At 41.4% G+C, this 21,252-nt stretch overlaps 1 protein-coding gene across 3 annotated transcripts in view; it reads left to right on the plus strand.

Annotated features, from left to right (window-relative positions):
* Positions 1 to 10,700: 10,700 nt before the first annotated feature.
* LAMP2 (lysosomal associated membrane protein 2) overlaps positions 10,701 to 21,252 on the plus strand; it is a 38,692-nt gene continuing 28,140 nt past the window's right edge. Inside the window, exons 1-2 of one of the 3 annotated variants that reach the window (XM_037008467.2) lie at positions 10,701 to 10,922; positions 20,546 to 20,664. In XM_037008467.2, the coding sequence (XP_036864362.1) occupies positions 10,859 to 10,922; positions 20,546 to 20,664 (183 nt within the window). In that variant the 5' untranslated portion in view covers positions 10,701 to 10,858. The remainder of the gene's footprint in view (positions 10,923 to 20,545; positions 20,665 to 21,252) is intronic. The other 2 variants (XM_037008469.2, XM_037008468.2) reach the window with 2 other exon arrangements.

The following is a 21,252-nucleotide window of genomic DNA, read 5'->3' on the forward strand; positions in this document are numbered from 1 at the left end:
TCATTCCCCACGGAAGCAACTGCCACATATTTTCTTGAAGGATTACCAGGGTTTTTTTCCACTGGTCTACCTTAGTTCTGGATTATTATAGATCTATCCTTAAGCAAATGAGAGAATTAGATGAAGATAGACAGTTGTCCTGCAATTTTTTTCTCCCTCCCCCTCATATACACTCCAATTGTGACAATTCCAAAAAGTTCTGCGCAAATTGAATGTTTAGAACTCAAACCTTGGTTTTTATTTTTAACAGTTTCTTTTAATCCTCACAATAAGAACAATATATACACTCATTACCAAAAATGTGGACAATCAGACAATTTAAAAGACAAAATAAATTGTATATAGTCTTAACACTTGGAAACAATCCTTGGTAATAATAATTTGGTATCTTTCCTTCCATTCTTTTTATTATAGATTTTTAAAAATCATTGTAATTATTGGGGAGGAAAAAATATTCTCTACCTTTCAAGTTTTTTCTGGCTAGTCTAAGAATCAGACTGACATGAGACAGATTAACAGGAAAAAATGAGACATGGGTCAGATTAGCATTAAGAATATGAGACCCCCCAAGGCACTCAGGCAGTTGATGCTTACATACCCTTCAGAGCTAAGGAGAAGGGGGTAGGAGTCTGAGGCTTCAAAGGGAAGGAAGACAATTCACAGGAAGATAAAAAAGAAAAAATGGTAAACAAATGTTTGTTGGGCCCCATGGAAATCATGGGACACCGAGAGGAATTTTATTAGAATTTGCTAGTTTCCTCCCCATCTACCACATCTAGTTCGTATTATACTGTACCTGTCTATGGTGATGGCTCCTTTGCTGGACCAGGTCCTCTTCCTATACTCTTTTTTTTTGGTATCATTAATCTACAATTACATGAGGAACATTATGTTTACTAGACTCCCCCTTCACAAAGTCCCCCCAACAAACCCCATTACAGTCACTATCCCTATACTCTTTTAGGCAGTAAGGGAGGGAGGCAAAAAAGAAAAACTTCTTGGGTTTTCTGTTTCTTAAAAATAATCAGCCTAAAATAATTACATGCCAAAGAGATACATTTTTGGGGTGGCAAATTTTGCTCCCCTACTTAATTATACAGTTTTGTTTCCAACTTTTTCCCCTCATTACAATGTTAGCATTTTCCCATTGTACTAAGAATATAACTTTTCATGACTATTTAAAAGTTTATTGTATAAATATAACATGCATCATTTAACCCTCCATTTTGGGACATACAGGTTTAATATTTTCATTGAGCAAGCTATTTAAAATAACCCTGTGGTAAATTCTGTGAAAAGAGACACCCTTTGAAATGCATATTGCCACTCCCAGATCCAGTCTATTTTTATAAGTGTAGGGGCAGAAAATACTTCTCCCTTCTTCCCTTTCAGCTTCTTTGGCTGGTCTAATAATTAAATTGACTTAAGACAGATTCACAGGAGAAAAACAAACAAACAAAAATATAAGACTCCCTGATAATCAAGTACTTGGGGATTATGTACCATCCTTGGCCAAGGAGATGGGGCTAGGGGCCTGGGGTTTGGAAGGTGAGGAAAACAATTCGCAGGAAGATGAGAAGAGCAAATGTTTGGTAAACAAATGTTCGTCATGTCATGCAGATGATAAGTCTTTCTGATATAAAAATTTATCTCTGCTATAGCTCTCTTCCTGGTACAGGCACTCCATCAAAATTCTTTTAGGCAGTTAAGGCCTAGGTAAAAAGCTCCCCCTGGTCTGTTGGGTCTTAATTACTTTCAGCTCAAAACAATCCACATGCCAAAGTGGCACATTTTGGGGAGGCATAGTGTGCTCCCCCTCATAAGGATTTGAGTTCTCATTTACTGGGTTTGCTAAAGGTAAAGCACACCGGAACTTTTTTTTTTTAAGTGTGGAAGTTGTTTAACGTTTTTCTACAAATGTATGGTTTAAAACACCCAAAACTGTTGTTAAGTATTGTTAACAATACCACAGAAAGCGCTGTGAACAAAGCCCTTCAATACCACACGTTTCCATAAGCACCTAGGTCAGTGAAAGGAGTGACTGAACTCCCTTCCCACTCTTGCCTTTTCACTGAATCAAGGAAGAGAACTTGGAGAGAAGGAGCAACCACTGATCAGCAATGAGGATTGGGAAGAAGGGGAGCAAGGGGCTCAGCCCCAGGGGACTAGAGGGAACTAAAGGAGAGTGTAGGTGCTCCCAAGTCTTTACAGCCCAGCCAGTCAAAATGAAATCCATCCAGTGTACAATATTGGGCAGGCAGATTCTTAGTCATACAATGTCTTATTCTTTTATAGCCCCACCCCAGGATCTGGCCCAGCTTTAATGCAGAGAAGAGAATAAATTCAGTCATTCACAATAGTTATTGAGTATCTGCTATGTACCAGACACTGTTCTTGTTGATTGGGATATACCAGTGAACGTAAAAGACACAGAGCCTTGCATTTTATGTCACTGCCATTTTAATGGGGGTGTGTTCCAGTATTAAATAGGGTAGTCAGGGTGACAGGTAAGCAAAGACTTGGGGGAAGTGAGAGAGTTCGCCATCTGGATATCAGAGAAAACAGCCACTGTAAAGGCCCTGCAGTGGGACTGTACCTGAAGAATGGCAGCAAGGCAGCTAACATAGTTGAAGCAGAGCAAACCTTATCGCCTAAAGGAGCAAATGGCTAAAAACACAATTACAAAGCAGCAAGCTAGTAAGTATGAAAGAAAACCCTACCCATAATGCAAATTGAAGGCATGAGTGCTCAAGCTGCTGCTGAGTGGGAAAGCAGTTAACAGATAAAGATGGTTCTAGGTAGGCTTCCTGGAACTTGAGTTGAGGAAGGGAGCGCAGGGTGGAGAGGGCATATAAAATGCAGCAAGGGCCTCACACTGTGCCACAGTCATTGTCCAGACTTGCAGGTTTCTAGATGGCTAGATGAGAAACTGAATCACCTGGGTATGTTCTAAAACTACAGATCCCTGGGCCCACACTCAGATTCTCTGGTAGTGAGACTCAGAAATGATCCTTTGACATAAACCACTGATTATTCCTATAGGCGCTAGAGTCTGAGAACCCTGCTTTTGGATTTCAACACAGCGAGCCATAGCAGTGGGTCTCAACCCTGGGTGTACATTAGATTCGCCTGGAGATCTCTTACTACCTCTGATGCCCAGACTACACCCTGTATTAAATCAGAATCTCTAGCAGTGGGATCTCGGCATCTGTATGTTTAAAGAAGTTCCCCAGCTGATTCTAATATGAAACCAGTACTGGGAAACACTGATTTATATGTTTCACAATATGGATTTGATGGTTAAATAATATTTAACAACTGATCAAATCTCAAAACACCCGTTGAGCTCATAAAATGTCACTGTTTACTTGGGGCTTTGAATTACTTGCCCTAGAGTGAAAATGAACTTCTCATTGTGAGAATAGACACAGGGTGCCTTTTATTCAGCACTAAAAGTGCCAATAGTAATTACTATCATTGTTATTCAGACCAAGAAGGTTGATCACTACTGTACACACAGCACAGTGTTAGGCACAGCTGGCAGCAATGAGGATAAATAAGCTGGTAGAAGGATGTTCCCTAAAAAACTTAGTCTAATGGGAGAGTCAAAATGAGTTTGAGAATAGCTAGAGTGAGAAGTTATACAAAACCTCGTTATAATGAGATACTGAATTGTAGGACACATGTGAAGTGCCAGTTCAAAAGCTTGGTAGAGAAGGAGGTTGATGAGGTTTTCAAGTAGGGTGTGAGCTGCATCTTGAAAACATTCCAGGAATTGAATTGATTGTGGAACAAATGGACAGCTTCCCAGATGAGGATATTAGTTAAGATGACTTCAAGAGCAAGCACCTAAGTTCCCCAACTAACAGTGACTTAAGCTTATACAGACATTTATTATCCCACTTAACAAGAAGTTGGGAGGTGGGAAATTTCAGGCTTTATATAGCAAGTCAGTAATATTATCAATATTTTTGTCTTTTTGCTCTGATATCCTCAGAGCAATAGCAATGTCTCCCCTCATGGTTTTCAGATAGCTGCCACAGCACCAAACATCACATCCTAACTCTAGTATCTTAAGCAAGAGGTTGATAGAGCCCTTTTCCATGTCCTTTTTTTTCAGAGAGGAAAAATCTCTCCCAGAAGGCCCCTCAGACTCTTCCTCATGTCTCATTAGCCAGAATTAGGTCACTTGGTCAATCCCTCTATCCATCATTAGCTGTCCAGCCCACCCAATCTCTTTCTCACCCACTCTGAGATACCTCCCCTGAACCAGAAGACTCCATGGAACACACTTTAAGAAACACTGATGAAGTTCAAACACTTAGACAGTAGAGGAAAGTGCGATTAAATGGCCATAGAGAATAAGTAGCCTGAACAGGCCGAGTGAGTAGTGGCCAAACTGGATTAGAAACTGGCTTCCCTGGTTTTTATGCTGAGAGTGAGCAACTACTAGGTGCAAGCGCTGTGCTAAGTATGGCATCAAGGGGAAGCCTCAGTGGGGCCCTGTGAGACCTACCACTTAGGTTTTATCTGGACAGTTGATGTCTCCATGTTGGCTTACAGGTATTTAGGTGTATGCTTCTATCCCCGGAAGCCACCCTGGCTCTCAAAAATCACTATGTCTGGGGAGAAAGGATAGGGGAATATGGATGGAAAGAAAGGGATGGAATCAAGTGAAGTGTACTTATTTTTCTTGACTTCTGTTAAATCCCTAATGAAGTGGTTGGCTGGATGGACTGTCTTCCTTAAAGTGCATTGTGAAGCCAGTAAGTACTCATGTGAACAGTGAGCCGGAAAAGGGAATAAATAACAAACATCTGGAGGAGTGAGCTGCTAGGAAACTTACACGTTTCAATTCACGAGAGCACTAAGGTCTCCATCTAATAAATTCTGTAGCAGAACTGAACAGAGCCCTCAGTGTTTTCCTGGCCTCTCTCACTGACATGAAACTTTAATGAAGGGGGCCTTTGAGAGCACAGGGTCTGAGCCAAGTGAGAACAGAGCATTAGACAAGAAATACAGAGGTAAGAGGTCTATTCCCATTTCAGCTGCCTACTTGGGCAAGTGACTTGACCTCCCTGGGCAAATGAAGGGGTCAAAGCAGACAAACGCTCTTCTGATTTAAAAATGTCTATCATTCCATATCAAGAGTCTGCAGCAAGTGGCTGCCATCTTATGCCAAAGAGCTGCAGCCTTCTCCATTACACTTGCAGAGCTGGGTTATTGTCATCATCAATGGTATCATAAACGAGAGGTAAGAATTTCTGAATCTGAACCCTCTCCTCAAAACCCCTACTGCAAAGGAAGAGAACTGTATGACATTATTTCCTAAGCAATACATCATCTCCGTTTCATGGGTCATAATGTCCTGGCATCACTCTCCTTCATAATCTATTGAACGGAGAGAGCTGGAAGGCTGGTGTGTGTGTGTGTGTGTGTGTGTGTGTGTGTGAGAGAGAGAGAGAAAGAGAGAGAGAGAGAGAGAGAGAGAGAGAGAGAGAGAGAGAGAGAGAGAGACATACACAAAGAGATAGTGGTAGAAGTGGAAGTCAGAAGTTTGTCCATGGTCAGCTGGCCAGTCTAGTGGAAAGAAGGCATATATCCTGCCACTTTCCCTGAAGTGGCACAGATTGAAAAACCCTGGGAAATATTCTGCTGGAGAGACCATTCCGCCAGCTCAGCACTTAGGTTATCTGGGCTCCCAAAGCCAGAACCTATTCTTAGATCTGCCATTCATTCATTAATTCAATAAACATTTCCTGAACACTTACTGTAAGAATAAGTTGGTGAAAAAAATGGCCACATTCTCTGCCCTAAAGAAGCTCACAGGCTATACGGCATCTGGGCCACCTAACAGGCAATCACAGTGTGATGAGTGCCATGATGAGAGAAGCCCAGGGCATTAGGGGAGCATATGGGTGAAACCCCCTTAATTCAGCCTTGGCTGGTTAAAGAAGGTTTCTTTGGAGAAAGTCATGTCACTGAAGAAGCAGAAGTCAGCTTGATGTTGGAAGAGGTGGAAGGAGAAGGAATGTTCTACGAAGAAATAGGATTGCAGGTTATTTGAAATTTCTTCTTTGTCCTTAGCAGTGTTTTACAAATAGTCTTCATTGGACATACATTACACATATATAGAAAGAATTTTAAAATATGAAGGATAGTAATTGCCCTCCCTTAATCAGTGAGCATCAGTGAGAACTTCCTTAGGTCTGGTACACACTGACGGGGAAAGAAAGGAACACTGCAATTACGACTCCTAATAAGGGTAATGGAGTATTTGTTGAAGGCTTACTACATGTCAGCATTTTCCACGTACCTCAATCTAATCCTCACGATTATTCTATGTGATAGGTATACTATTATCTCCATTTTATGGATGAGGTAACTGAGGCTCAGAGGTCCCCCAATTAGTCTGTGGTTGAGGCAGGAAAGCAAATCAAGGTAGTCCAATGCTACAGCCCTGGCTCTTAACTACCACACTATACTGACCCTCTTTAAATGATTAAAGTGACACACACAAGAGACCAACTAGTGTTTTAACTTTGTCCTTTCCTAAGAAGCAACTTCAAACCATCAGTTGACTATGTCCCTGTCTCCTCCAAGCCAGGGGTTGGGGGATGGGAGGTGTATACAGGAGGAGAGTCTTCATTTGTGTGCGGAGAGGGAGATCAGCTGCACAAAGAGCATGGACTTTCTCAGGATTGCATGATAATGTGATGGCTGAATGGGTTCCAGAAACCCACTTCAGCCTCACAACCACTGGACCCCACTTTACTCTGGCCACACCAGCAATACTTATCTTGTGGCAAGTTGCCAATTCTCAAAACAGCAACAGAAGTCTAAATGGCTCATTAAAATTCCCTTATATTAATGATGCTGTTTTTGATGCAGTTCCTACGTTAACTACATGGCGATGCTGCAGACATATCTAGAGATTTGTTTGGGTAGTAGGGGTTTAAGAATATTTGTATTTTTATAAATTATGGTAGTGCTACACAGTTAAAGGGTTTGCAGCCACTTAAAAGGATGAGGTTAAGTTATGTTACTTTTAGGAAACATCTTGAAAATATGCCACTAAATGAGAAAAGCAAGTCATTAAATATCTAAAGCATGTGCATATCTGTCGAATTAAAAAAAAGGGATATAAATACACATGCAGGTACATGCATAATTTTTCCTGAGAGTATTAGAAAACAGCCTGTTAACAGTTATCACTTTGAAGAGTGGGATTGGGGTCCAGGGGAGGGAAAGGATGCTTCCTTTTGGTCTCATACCTTTTAAGATTATTTGATTTTTTAATGATTTGCATTCATTAATTTAAAAATCATCATTACAAAAACAATCAACTGCTGTAAAAATTTAAATAATGCAGAAGTTAACAAAAGTTCCTTTTCGCTGACCTCTTAATCTCATTCCCCAGGACAGGTAACCACGGATATGAGTTTAGTACCTCATTACTCAGAGTGTGGTTTCCAGAACAGCAGCAGCAGGATCATCTGGGAAGTTGCTACAAATGCAAATTCCCCTGTCCCACACCAGACCTGCTCAAACTCCATAGTGGGGCCCAGTAATCTGGGTTTTCAAAGGCCCTTTTGACGGTTTTGATGCATGCTCAAAATTGAGAACACTTCGTTTTAGCAGGTTAGACCAGATGCTTTGGGGGGAAGTCAGGAAGAATCCTGCTGGGGGAAACTAATAACTCAACATGGCACATCTCCATGTACCCAGAGAGCTCTAGCTGGAGAGCTGGCTGCCCCTTGAGTCCACTGTGACCTCTCTGTTGAGACTGACCGATGACCATACTGTCACAGTTTGGAGGCATTATCTAGACTTTTCTATGCTAGAGAGAGAAAGGAAAAAGGAGTGCGGGAGAAACTTAATGGAGGATGAAGAGGGAAAGGAAAAATGGCAGAAAATCATATGATGGTAAGTAGATGACACTAATACCTCAGGACCACCAGTCATTTATAAATGATAAACATTTATCATTTTCTCTGTTCTAAATCTCTGTATCTTTATGTCCATTTCCTTCCTCTGACCTCCACACACATTTCATTGTCTGTCATTTACCGAATCTGATAGGGTAATTATTTCTCATACCGTTCAGTGTGTTCATATTTAGAGAAGTGTTTGCCAGTGATTCCTTGCTCCTCAGCCAAAAAGTTATGAGTTCTCAAGAAGCTGCTCAAGAGTCATCATCTATCTTTGGCGGCAGGGGACTGGAGGCAGGCAGGTGTGGGCTTCGCTGAGGAGCTTTGTGCCCCGGGGAGGTAGGAGGTATGGTGGGAGGGGAAGTGAGTCTAAGAGCACTCTGGATACAGTCATATCAACATTCAAGTCACCAGCTGTGAAGCTCAGGTGGGAGGGGAGAGGATGTCACGGAGTTGCTCAAACATCTACTCTGTCCCACCCGCAGATCTGCCTTTCTTACAGAAGAGCCTGGAGCAAGCTCTTTTAAATGGGCTGGGGGCACGGGAGACCGTGCATCCAAAGGGCAGTAATCATTACAGTGTTTCACGTGAAACAGTTGTGAGTATGGAAGCTCAGACCAAAAATTTAAGAATGTTTAGCCTGTTTATTGTAACAAAATGCCCACCATTTACCTGCCACTTCTAAAACATTGTTCTTTCTCAGAAAGGTGCTTGTCCCAGTCAAGAAACTAGAATTTGTTTTTGAAACGGCTGCGATGGGGAGATTTAGCTTCCAAGGCTGCTCATATCTCACTGTGTTCCAGTTTTTTATTTGATGACACCTACAAGAGGTTAAAGGGCAACAACTTATGAAACCAGACATTTGACTAATTGTGACAGTTTGTTTCTTTATATTTTAAATAAATGAGCATTCACTCTTACAGAATCCTAGAATTGTAAATCCTAGAATGGGGCTACCTTGGAGATCATCTCTGGCCCATTACTATGGGCTTGGGGAGTTTTGAGAGAAAATACAGTGCCCAGGCCCCACTCCATACCAACTGAATCAGAATCTCAAGGGGTAGGACCAAGGGGACTCTCTAGTTTTAAAGCCCCACAAGTGATTCCAGTGCAGTGGGATTAGGAAACAGCTGTAGTCTTGTTATTTTATTTAGTGGATAAAGATACAGCCTCTCAAAGAGATGAAGTGATTTGCCCAAGGTCATGCTGCCAGTAAGTGGTATCTCACACCCAAGTCTTCTGACTGCCAATCCAATGTTTTTTCCACTATGCTCTTCTGTTTCTTCTTCTAAAACTTAGGGTTTTGCCAAACATTAAATTTATGCAGTTTACAGTTGAGGGACAAGAGACAGTGTCCATCAGTAAGGATGGGTGGGGCAACATCTAAGGGCTCAACTCAGTCAAGGGTTTTCCAGCACAAAGCTCCTGCCCAGTCTTACTGCTGGTGGGGCAGCCAAATGAAATTTTGCTAAAAGCAATGCCTAACACTGTAGTGTCTATTAGTTCCTTGAAGAGCAAGTTAGTTGCTCCTGACTCAGTTTCACCCATGACGGAAGACACTCACCCATAAATGTTCTCACTTTCAGGGATTAATCACATTAGATAAAATGATAGTGGGGGTAGACCAGTGGTTCTTAATATTTGAGCAAGGTGGGGTGTTGGCATGAGGAGTCACAAGATCCTGTTTGAGAACTAGTAAAAGCTATAAACTTCCTCAGAAAAATACACATACATAAATGTTGTATGTAAATTTGGGGATTCACAGATACTGCCCCTTGCCCCTCTTCCACTTTCCAGTTCATCCATTGACACCACATTAAGATCTCCTGCATTAGAAGCTTCTGAAGCTCTTTTAGTATTTGTTAAAGTGTGGTCCAGGGACCATAGAAATCAGAATCACTTGCTGTGCTTGGTAAAAAAATTCCTAGGACTGCTACAGACCTACTGTTTCAGAATCTCTGGAGAATGAAGTACAGAAATCTGTATGATATTAAAAATTCCCAGATGATTCTGTTGGAAATAGGCATTTCAGAATCAGTGTTTTATCTCAACTTGAGATTTTTATAGTTTTTGAATGTTTTCATTTCTTGAATATTTAGGCTTTACCTGTTCTACTGTCAAGTATACCAAATAGTATGTATAGTATGAACTCATTAAAGAATATTCATATATATGTACTCATAAGAAAAGCAACTGGAAGAAGAGAGAACTTTGTCGGTAGTGGGAATATGGATAATCTTTGTTTTCCCTTTATCTTTCTATTTTATTTCTCATTTTCTTTCTTTCTGCATTTAAAGAAAATTCTTCCTCTTTCTCAGTTCAGTTTCTCCATTTGAAAAACAGGGTGTTGTAACTAGGTGAATTTCTAGGCCATGACCTTCTCGGGGGGTCCGTGACTCCATACTACCCTTAGCTCCCTTGTTCATTTAATAGTATGAACTGCATAGGTAACAACAGTGCTTGGAGAATAATCATGTATTATTTTTGTATGTATTAGTTGTGATGCCTAGCAACTGTTTTTACTTCAGCAAAATTATTCTTTTCGTCCTCAGAAAGTCGGAACTGAAATCATCTCTACTACCTACAGCCCCCAAAAGTTCACCCTCTCTCTCTCTTTAGCCTTAGAAAGAGCCGACCGCGTACATCCCTTAAGAGCCTAAGAATGATGGTGAACCAAAAGGCCAGGGCGTGGTCGCCCCGCCCACCGGCTTAACATCACAACCCCTCGCGTAGCTTTCAAGCGCGGAGATTGGCTGAAAACAAGAAAGAGCTCCGCCCCTGATCTTATGACCCGAGCTGAAGCGGCGAGTCCGGGATTTTGCAGCGTTGTGGTCGGTGGTCCACTCAACTGTACCCCCAATTCCAGCGAGCCTCTAACGTAGTGTTGCCGCTCCTGTGGCCGCCGCCGCCTCCTGCTCTGCGGCGTCATGGTGTGCTTCCGCCTCTCCCCGGTTCCGGGCTCGGGGCTCGTTCTGCTCTGTCTCGTTCTGGGTGAGTTGTCGGGCCCTTCTGTTTCGTCCTTCACCCTGGGCCCGGGGTCCGCAGTTCAGCGGTCACAACCTGAAAGACTGGTCCCGGCGCGGGGTGGGGGAATGTTTCAGAAGCTGAACAGCTGACACTGGGCGGCGGCACTTGGCACGGGGAGGCGAGCGGTGACCTAGAGAAGGCCTGAGCGAGGGATGGCAGGGAAGGAAGGGCCCGCGAGAAAGGCGCAAGTAAGCGGGTGGACACCGAGGGAGTAGGTAGGGAAGAGTGAGGAGTGGAGCAGATCGGGTAGAAAGAGTAACTTGAGAAAGATACCAAGGAGTGAGCTCTGGAGGACGCTATGTGCAATTCTGGGGTGTCAGACAATTGGGAGAGTCCCGGTTTTCTGGAATGCGGGGAGAGTTTTGAAGATGGTGGAAAACTAGAGTGAGAGAGAAAATTGAGGAGGGAAGAGACTGTGCCTGCTGGAGGTCTGGAGTGGGGAGGCACTTATGACAGAGTCTGAGGGGCAGTGAGAGGGTTGGGAGTGTTTGTGGGTTGGAATTTGAGGCTGTGGAGGAAGAGTGATTACAGAGATGAGCAGTGATGCTGGATTTGAGTTGGAATTTTGACGGGGAAGGGACCTCCAGGTGAGGAATCTCGGACCCAACCTCTGGAGACTAAAGGGCTGAGCGGGGACTTTGGTGGGGAGTGAATATATCTGACTTGGAGGTGTTGAAGATGTCGGTTTTCCACCAGTTTTGACACTTCCTCCCAGCCAGACTGACCAAAAAAAAAAAAAAAATCCCCAGCTGTTTCAGTTGGAAGGGCCTCCCAGATGTGAGGTTTCAGTGTGGTGTATTTGATTCTTGTATGCTGCCTCTTTGCCTTTGGAAGCTATTTTTCTTCCCTATCATAACAACTGGCATATTATCTTGTTTTGGGAAGAGGAGGGTAGGTAATTTCCTAAGGATGGGGTGGTTACCAGGTTCTAAGAATGGTTGAATGGTTGGATAGCTGTTGGCTGATTGTGCTCTGCCCCCACCCAATAAGCGGCAGGTCTCTGATGGCTTTAATGCCTGAAAGGTGATCTTTGACCTGAATGTCTCTTCCTGACCTGATTCATGCTGATTGTTGCTATCCGCTGCCTCTTGCTCTTTGTGACCTAATAAAAGAAGAAGCAGACCCAGTGGTACTGGAGAGGAAATAGATACATTAGGGGCCTGAAAAGGCAGTGAGAGGTACATATTTTGGAATTCACGTTTCTGTAGAATAAAATCAACACCCTAAAACGGTGATTCTCAACCAGGAAACATTGGGCAATATCTGGAGACATTTCTGGTTGGCACAACTGTGGACTGCTTTTGGCATCTAGTGGGTCAAAGCCAGAGATGCTTCTAAACATCCTAGAATGCACAGGACAGCCCCCCTCCAACAAAGAATTATTCACTTCAGAATGTCAGTAGTGCTAAAATTGAGAAATCTTGCTCCAGAGCCTTATCTTTGTAAAGGTTCTTGATGATTTAACCTAGTGATTCCTAATGATCTTTTCTGGAGGGTCTGTCAGATTAAAACTTTTGCCAGAATAATACTAAAAAGTTGTCCTTTTCCCTCTCATCCTCTCATCAGTGTGCAGTGGAGCTTTCCAGAGGCTACATAATGTGTGACGACATCACGGCTGTGATGACTCCCATGTGGTTTATTCACTTCTCAGTTTTAATTTCTAATATGGCAAATACCAATCGGTATAACTCACATAAACCAAAGCTCCTTGAGGTCCTCAGTGGATATAAGACTAAAGGGGTCTTGACACCGAAATGTTTGAGAACCCCCAATCTAGTCCTGCTGTCACACGGTGCAGGAAACTCTTCTGTAGCCCTTCCGAAAGGGGGCCATGGCAGCCTTGCTCAAACACAGTTTGAAGGTTTAATATTGCTGTGAAGCACTGAGTAAGGGCCAAGTAACCCTAAGAGAGGATTGTTTACAAGGAAAAGCCCCCTCATCTGACCAAGGCATCTGTTAATCAGTAGTTCACTGCCAGTTGAATCTGCACAAACACGACACTTACTGTTTAGAGAAAGTGAAAAAACAAAGTTGTCTTACTTGTTGGCTTTCATGTCATTAATTTTTTTTTTTCCTAATGAAAGCTTTTTTGTTTTGGTTTGTTTGGTTTGAGTTTGGTTTTCCCATCGCAGAAAATAAGCAGGCAAAAAGAAGTGCATAAAAGAACCCATCAGCTCATCTGCTAGTTTGCCATTTATTGATTGGGACTAACTAGATTCATCCTCTTGGAAGATGTCCAAGATTGATTCCCCACAGTTCCAAGTTCAGAACAGGATTAAGAGGAGTAAAAGTTAATGTACCTAGATGAGATTCTTAAAAGGTACCAGGAAGAAGCAGAAATTACTTCTTCTGTACTGCTGCTTTTTCTGGCAGCTATTATTTCATTGTGGAGCTTGCTCTTCCATGTGGTTTTCTCTCAAGAATTTAGCAAGTGGTCAGTTGCGTGGGTTTTGCACATTACTTTCATGAATCAAAATGGATGCCAAGGATAGGGTTTTGGAAACTCAATACATATTTGTAAAGTACCTGTTAAGAATCTCACGCTGTTCCTGGCTACTGCAGAGGGTGCCAGTGAAGGAGGATCTGTCCTGAATTTTTAGCTTCATTAGCATTAGTGCTCTAGCTGTGCCCGTTTTACTTTGTAAGTTTATAACTCTATCCCAGCTCCACTGGTAGCTTTTTAAAAATAGCTGCTTTAGAGTAAGTATAGGAAAGAATTGTTAGTCCATGTATTAGTCTTTTTCAGAGATTAAATTATGCTGATATTTATTGGAATTAATTATAACTGACTAGAGAACTTCCTGAAAAAGAGGTATATGATTTCCCTGAAGAAAAGCTTTGCAGAGGCATCATGAAGTGTAGTGAATAAAAATCGTTTCCTAGCATCATTGTCTGTGTTCTCTTTGTGACACTGTGGACTGCCGAATTCTGTGGTTGTTGATTCTTCCAACTGGTTTGACTTCTGGCTTTTATAGGGTTGAGGCTTTTCTGGATGGGAAGAAACCTCATATAAATATCCTGAATATGTACCTCACTGGTAGGAGCTCTTACCTCGCCACAAATGTTTATTGAATGCCTGTCATGTACGCAGGCACTGAACCAAGTGAAAGGGACAGATAGAGCAGGGGACAAAGCAGATGAGGTCCCTGCTGTCCTGGAACTTAACGTTCAGTGGGAGAAGACAGCCCAACAGATAAATAATAGATTTTCAGATACTGAGAAGCACTCTGAGGAAAATGGAACCAGTCATGAGGAAAACGAATGAACAGGTAATAGGAGTGGGTGATGAGAAATGAGCCGCCTTTGTGTTTTATGATCAGAAGGCTGTCCGTTTTTGGAGAACATTTGATCAGAGACCTTAATGTCAAACGGTGGCTGGCCAGGTGACCATCTGGATGTATAGGAGTAAATCTGTCTTTCCCAGACTGAGGTTCCACTGTTTTTTCCTAGCAGTTCTAGTCAAGTCTCCCCTATGGTATTAGTTTCTAAGGACAGAGACTATCCTGGGTACTGTTACTTCTCATTGCCTGCCTGGCAAAGGGCCTTGACTGTGGTTAACCATAGTCAGATTTTTGTTGAAGGTGTTCATTGGTGGGCACTAGGATTGTGTTGGTGAACTAGACCAACTTGGTCTCCTTTTTCTTTTGTGAACCTTAAGTTATGTTTTGCAAGGTTTTTTGTGTTTTTGGATTGAGGATTTCAAGATCAATATTAAGCAGTACAGATTGTTATAAACCAATTTAAACCATTTATAAATATAATTTACAATTACAAACTGATTTAGAAAGAATTACCTATACAAAAATGCTAGTATCTTACCTGTACCCCTTCAGACATACCTGCAGAGTAGTGAAGGTTAACATGGAGACTAGAAAGTTCTTGGTGAGAAGGAGAGTAAAGGTTTCACAAAGAACCAATCTTTCCTTTGGAGGTAATCTAAGAGAGAAAGTAAGCACTGAGATTTTTCTGTAGTCTTACTATATTTTGTTAAACAGATAACTTTGGTTTCAAGATTCTGCTAAAATTCTTTGAACTAGAATAGAGATCCTTGAAAGGACAGGCTTATTATTCACCCATTAGTCGTTGGTTATCACACCTGGTAGGATTATAGATATTCAGATATTTCCCAGGAGTACAGCTTTCTTCCCCTATATTCTTGAGTGGAATTTATGGATTATGGATTATTTCACAGTGCTGTAGCTGACTTAAGTGGTACTTGGTACAGGAAGACCACTCTTCCTCCTATAGTGACAGAAGCACTCTGATCATAATTTCCTATTAAAGTGATCAGAGATCTTCTCAGATCCAAAAGTGTACTTTGTAAGTACTTGTTGGTATCCTGCTGCGTGTTACAAAAGAATTCTGGAGATCTGCCAAACACCACTCAGCAGTAAGCACTTTCCATTAGCAGAATAGTGTTGAATCTTACTTCCTTACCCACTCTCCAATCTTAAAACAATTTTGTAGCTCAAAACCATATTTTCATTTTTAAGAGATTTATCAGAAATCAAGAGTATCAGCAACTGGATGCAGCAATTGGGCCTGTATTAGGAATTGTAAATGAAGAACAGTTAATCTGACTTAACAAACCTATGAATGGAAAAGAGTTAATAGGAATTGTATGCTTGTGTCCTGCTTTATTAAAGACCCTTTGCTTGACATCATTTTGAATTAATGATTTGGAGGATAAGAGTCCATAACTTAATATTATGAAAGGAAACATATACCTACATTTTGGGAAGGATCCCCTTAGGTGCTGTAGTTTAGAAAAGAAGCCTGTAAGCTGGAATCTCTAACTTGCTTGGCAGAGTTCTCTTAACTCTGAAGGGCTCACATGCTTTCAAAGAACCTATTAGGAAAATACCACATTACAATTCTTAGCAAGGTTAACTTGACCAGAGTCTCACAGCTAGTAAATTGGACTGCCTGATCTGAATTCTGCCCCTTCCAGCTCCAGGGATGGAGCTCTTATTGGCCTGCCTCATGATATTGCCTCTTAGTTCAGTGTTTGTTTACTGGTTTAGACCACTAGTATTATGTTTCCACCCCACCCCATCTTATTTGCAAATGTGTATTTTTCAACAATACTTCGGGTCAAGTAGACTTACAAAAACCGAGCCACTTTGTGCAGTATTTCATGCTTGGAGAAATAAGATGAGAATTCTAAAAGAACCTGTAAGTGACCTTTCTGGAAACAAGATTGAGAGAATATTTGAATTAGAGAAAGTTGATATTGAGGTATGCTTTTTTCTTTTTGGAGAATAAACTCTCAGCTCTATAATTATACACTCTACGATATATTCAGCTGTGATTTGTTATAAAGCCATTTAAACAAATATGGATCAGCTATTCTAAGATCGAACACAGCAACAAGGATGAAAATGGGTTCTTGGAGACTTTACCAAAGTGTAAATGTTTCAACTAGGAACTTGCCTTATGGTAAAAGCATTATTCCTAGCTTGGAATCCATGTTAGAATTTTTTGAGGAGAAAACTGACATGGCAGTTAAGGGAGTGTCCAGAAGACTGTGAGGTCAGGTTCATGATTTGGAAGAGCTCAAAGGTTAGCCTCCCTGTATCTAGATTAAGCTGTATTTCAGGTCCTTGTCACAGAGAAGTTTTACCTCGATATAATCAGTCAGTATTTATTGAGAATCTAATATGTATTCAGCACTGCTAGGAATGACAGGAGATAGAAGAAACGGTAATAGACACTGTCTCCTCCACGGTGATGCTCATGATGGATGACCTTCATATGAAAGACACACTCATGGGGGCTGTGGCATAGATAAGATCAGATGTTTAAGGGAGCACATTAGAATTTGAATGAGTGGCAGAGGCATTTTCAAAAGGGAATCTTGAATCTGTCTTTATATATCATTCATTCACAGATTCTGGTGCTTGTTTTATTAGTTAACAAATTACTTGCTGGGTACTAATACTATAATTTACCACGGTGCAGCAGTTTGGTGCAGTGACAGTTGAAAACTGCTGTTTTGACGTTTATGACAATAGGGGAGACAGGATTTATGGGCATAAAATAACTGAATAGTTCAGGGTAGTATAAAATATACTGAACTGTGGGGATAGGCGCCATGCTCCTCAATGAAATCTTTGTGGAGAAAATGGCTGCTGACAAATGGGTAGCATATCAATGCAGGCTTTAATTGTAAGCGATAGAAATAAAATCTGATCAGTTTTAAACAGAATTTATTAAAAAGATACCAGGACATCTGTATACCCTTTGATCCCAAGTTTTATTTCTAGCTAAACACACATGTGTTCACCAATGTGTCCATTTATATAGAACCAAACTGGAAACTATCCAAATGCCTATCAACAGTAGCATAGAGAAGAGGCGGAGTATTCACCCAACAACAGAAAGCTATACATACAGGGTAAGAATGGACATCCTGCAATCACACACAGCAACCTAGGTGAATCTCACTAACCATACTGAGTGAAAGAAGGCAGACACAAAGAGCACAGTGAATGATTGCATTGATACCAAGTTGAAAAACAGGAAAAACCAATCTATACTGTTAGAAGTCAGGGTAGTGGTTGCCCTTGGGAGGGAAATAGTAACTGGAAGGGGAAACAGATAGGGGCTTTGGGAGTGATTGGAGTGTTCGGTTTCCTGACACATGTGGATTCAGTTTGTGGAACTTCCTTTGGCTGTACACTTAATGTTATGTGCACTTGTCATTTCTATATGTTATGTTGTGAGCTTTTCCGTATGTATGTTACACATCCATAAAATTTTACTTCATTAAAACATGTATATTGGGTAAGCAGGATTACTGGCTCTCCTAGCTGTATATCCCAATGCCTGGTTCCGTACCCCAGATCATACCAGTGACCTGCACGCCCACCACCAAGTGTTAAACTGCAGCCTTCACCCTTGGCCACTGCCAAGATCTCTGGTAGCCTTTTGCCTGGGTGCTTGATTCTGCTGTAACTACTTCCCCCTGAGGGTGATTGTTCCAGGCCAGGCCTGGCTCCATCTCGCCACCCTCTTCAAAACTGGGGTTGGATGCTTTAGTTAGGTAGAGCCTAGCACAAGTGCCCATCTTTGCTGCAGGAATCTGGGAAAGCAAGTATCTGGCATTTCCAGCTTTTATAATGGGAGGTAATATCTACCAGGGGTTATAGAAAAAGGCAGGGTGGGTGGTATTTCAGATTTGGGGCAGCCAAAAAGAGAGGGAAATTCTTCCTGAGGTGAACATTTAGGTCAGTAGAAGAAAGTAGATCTCATTGCTAGCAACAGAAGCAGCCTGGTCGTGGAGGTTGAATAGAGCCTGCCATTTGGGTCTGGCAGAACAGGTTCAGCCAGGTTAAAGGGTGTGTTCTGGGAAAATGGTTTGAGAGAATTTGAAGGAATAGGGTGGGACGATGAAGGAAGATGAAGGATTACTTTGAAAGTCAGCTGGAAGAATTTAAATTTAATAGGGGAATTTCAGTGTCAGTAAAAGCTGTGAACAAGTGTCCTGAGAGGAAGAGGTATTTAAGGACCATTAATCCGGCAGCTCTTCTCTGGGCAGTGAGGAGGCATCTGTGGTAATTTAGGGTTGGGGTGGTAGGTTGAGAGTAGAAATAAAAGGCAAATATTGGATTTAAGAGAGAATTTAAAGGGAAAAAATCAGTAGAACTTCCTGAAGAGAGGGAAGTAGTACCTAATTCCCAAACTTTGGAGCCTGAGTGACTGTACATGGTCCTGCATTCCTTCAGTCAGAGCTCGAGGCTGCTAAGGGGTCCAGTTAGGAGGAAGTAGAAGGATGAGTTTGAGTTTGGGAATTGTTGAGTTTGAGGTGATCGGTATTTGAGTGCAAGTGGGCTCTGTGCAGTTGGAGATATAGACCGGGAAGCCTAAAAAACTCTGGGAAAGGAATAGCTCTCAAAGGGAGAAACGCTAGGAAGACACTAGAACAGAATGTGCTGGAACCCTCAGGGTATTTCTCAATTCTCATTTTTTTTTAGATTGGCAGGTAGACTATCTTGAATTTAATGTACACCAGTAAATTTGAACCACAACCTGTGCCTTCTGCTTCATAAAGCTTCAGTTCTCCATCCTTGGCACACACTAATACTATCACTATTTATGCTGTTTTCTTTCTGTTAACCTAATATCTTTGGAAAGGAAGTGATACTACATGTGAAGCTTTTTTGGGTTATTTCTAAGGTTTTTGAATGCTTTGAATTCAAGGAGAAGATGTTAAAGCTAGAGATGTTAAAGCAAGACCGAGAGACAGAGCATATAGAAAGCAGGCCTCCAGCTGATTAGAAAAATTGTAAGCTAGATTTCTCAGCACCACTGCAGCAGGATGGTAGGTAGCCTTGGATCAGTGATGACAGCTCCATTTCATACTGTGCTTGGGGAAGAATGGCTGTAAAACCTACCTAGGCCTCAGAAGGTCTTTTTGAGCTTTAGCCAATACATCTAGGTACTGTCAGTAGCCACAAGCTTTACCATAATATTCAGGATTGCAAGGCAGCCTGGTCTCTGGAACAGGATGATAGGTTTTTATGTACAACTTGAAAGCTGTTGCTGAGACATGCCTTCTTGGTAATTCCTCTTGGGACTTAATTCTGTATAGTCTATATAGCATGTCCATACTTGTAGATGACGCTTCATTGCTCAGAGAGCATTAAAAAAATATGCAGCTATCTTAACAGGAAACAGTTCACCCTGGGGTAATGTGTGAGACAGGAAAATCCTTAGGTGGTTGCCCGTCAGTTTATGCTGCTGGTGTGTTTGCTGGCATTTAGTATTTTGAGTCCTTGGGCTCTTCAGTTTAATAGGTAATATTCCTATGTTTAACCTAATATAGGTGATCAGAATCAAGTTAGCTGAAAGTCCTAAGGCTTTTCTGTGCCTGTAAGGTTTCTCTGCCTAAAAGGTAGCAGGTTGAGAACATAGGAAGTGACCTGGAGTCCATGTCTGAAGATTCACCAGCCTTTCTACTCAATTGGATTTTAAAATGAAAGTGGTGAACGTTGGCATTTATAAAAACTAACCTTTTGCTTATGGATCTTAAAACAAACTTTGCAACTCTGTTCTTTTGGTTACATGGTATACATGCTTAGAAAGAGCTGTGCCACATCTTCACATCAAAATAAAAGTTTGCCAAAGCATTCATGTGTCATAGGTCATTATTTTTGCAGAGAAAGTTCCACCAGCTGTTTTGAGAGAAGCAAGAATTTATCACCCCTCCCAAGCTTCTCCTTAACTTCATTTACCTTAAAAAACAAAAGTCCTATTAGGCAAACTATAATTGCCTAAAATAAAACTGGCAAGGCACAGATGAGTGTGGAAATGATTAGGAGGAAGCAAAAGGCAATGTCACCAGGCTGTGCTGTTACCTAAGCAGCCTCGGTTGAGTAACCTTTCATTGCGGAAGGGGTAATGCTAACTTTTATCAGTAGGATTTCATGAAAAATACACAGAAAAACAATCACCAAGGTACCCTATATGTTAAAAATACTTTGTTTCATTTTAGAGCTAGTTGAGCTTCAGTAGTGAATAGAGCTTGTTTTTATTTTATATATGTTTTGTAGTACAATTTTAAAATCTGACTGTTTTGAATCTAGGAGCTGTCTCATCTTATGCATTGGAACTCAATTTGACAGATTCAGAAAAAGCCACTTGTCTTTATGCAAAATGGCAGATGAATTTCACAATACGCTATGAGACTACCGGCAAAACGTTTGTAAGTATTTTTCTTTCTCGTTGAGTTTTATAGTAGGAACTTAGTTCTCTTTTTTATCCTTTATATATATTTGTACAAACAAGATTTCACATGTTAACTGATTTTAACACTTAATTTCTGTGTTTTTTTCCTACATACACACTTGAAGCTACTCTGTTTACTGTTGGAATGAATATTTTAATTCATTGGTTCTTTGGAGTTTTACTTGTGGTTGGTAAGGGTAAATAATTTGAGGACAAATGGCGTTCAGGTCTAACTACTTCTGTCATGTTTTTATTAGGTACTAACCTCAAAGCTTACCCTTTTTTAATAGCTTGCTATTAAAATCTCCTTTGGGGCTGGTGGGGTTCTCTCAATCCTCTTGTCTTCTTAAACAGAAGCTCAGGCCAGTTTTCCTTTTCCTTATAAACATAGAATTTGTCCAGAGGACTGGTATGTAGCTGAAGAATCTGAGACTTGCTTTACACAGTGAACCAGGCAAAGGCAGCCTGGCCATGAGGATTGTGTGATGTAGACTTAGGCAACACAGCCTGTGTAAATGCTTGGCGCTCATTTCTGCCTGTTTGTACCTTACCCCTGAACTTCTTT

The sequence above is a fragment of the Manis javanica genome, chromosome X, assembly GCF_040802235.1.
Source record: "Manis javanica isolate MJ-LG chromosome X, MJ_LKY, whole genome shotgun sequence".
Lineage (NCBI taxonomy): Eukaryota > Metazoa > Chordata > Mammalia > Pholidota > Manidae > Manis > Manis javanica.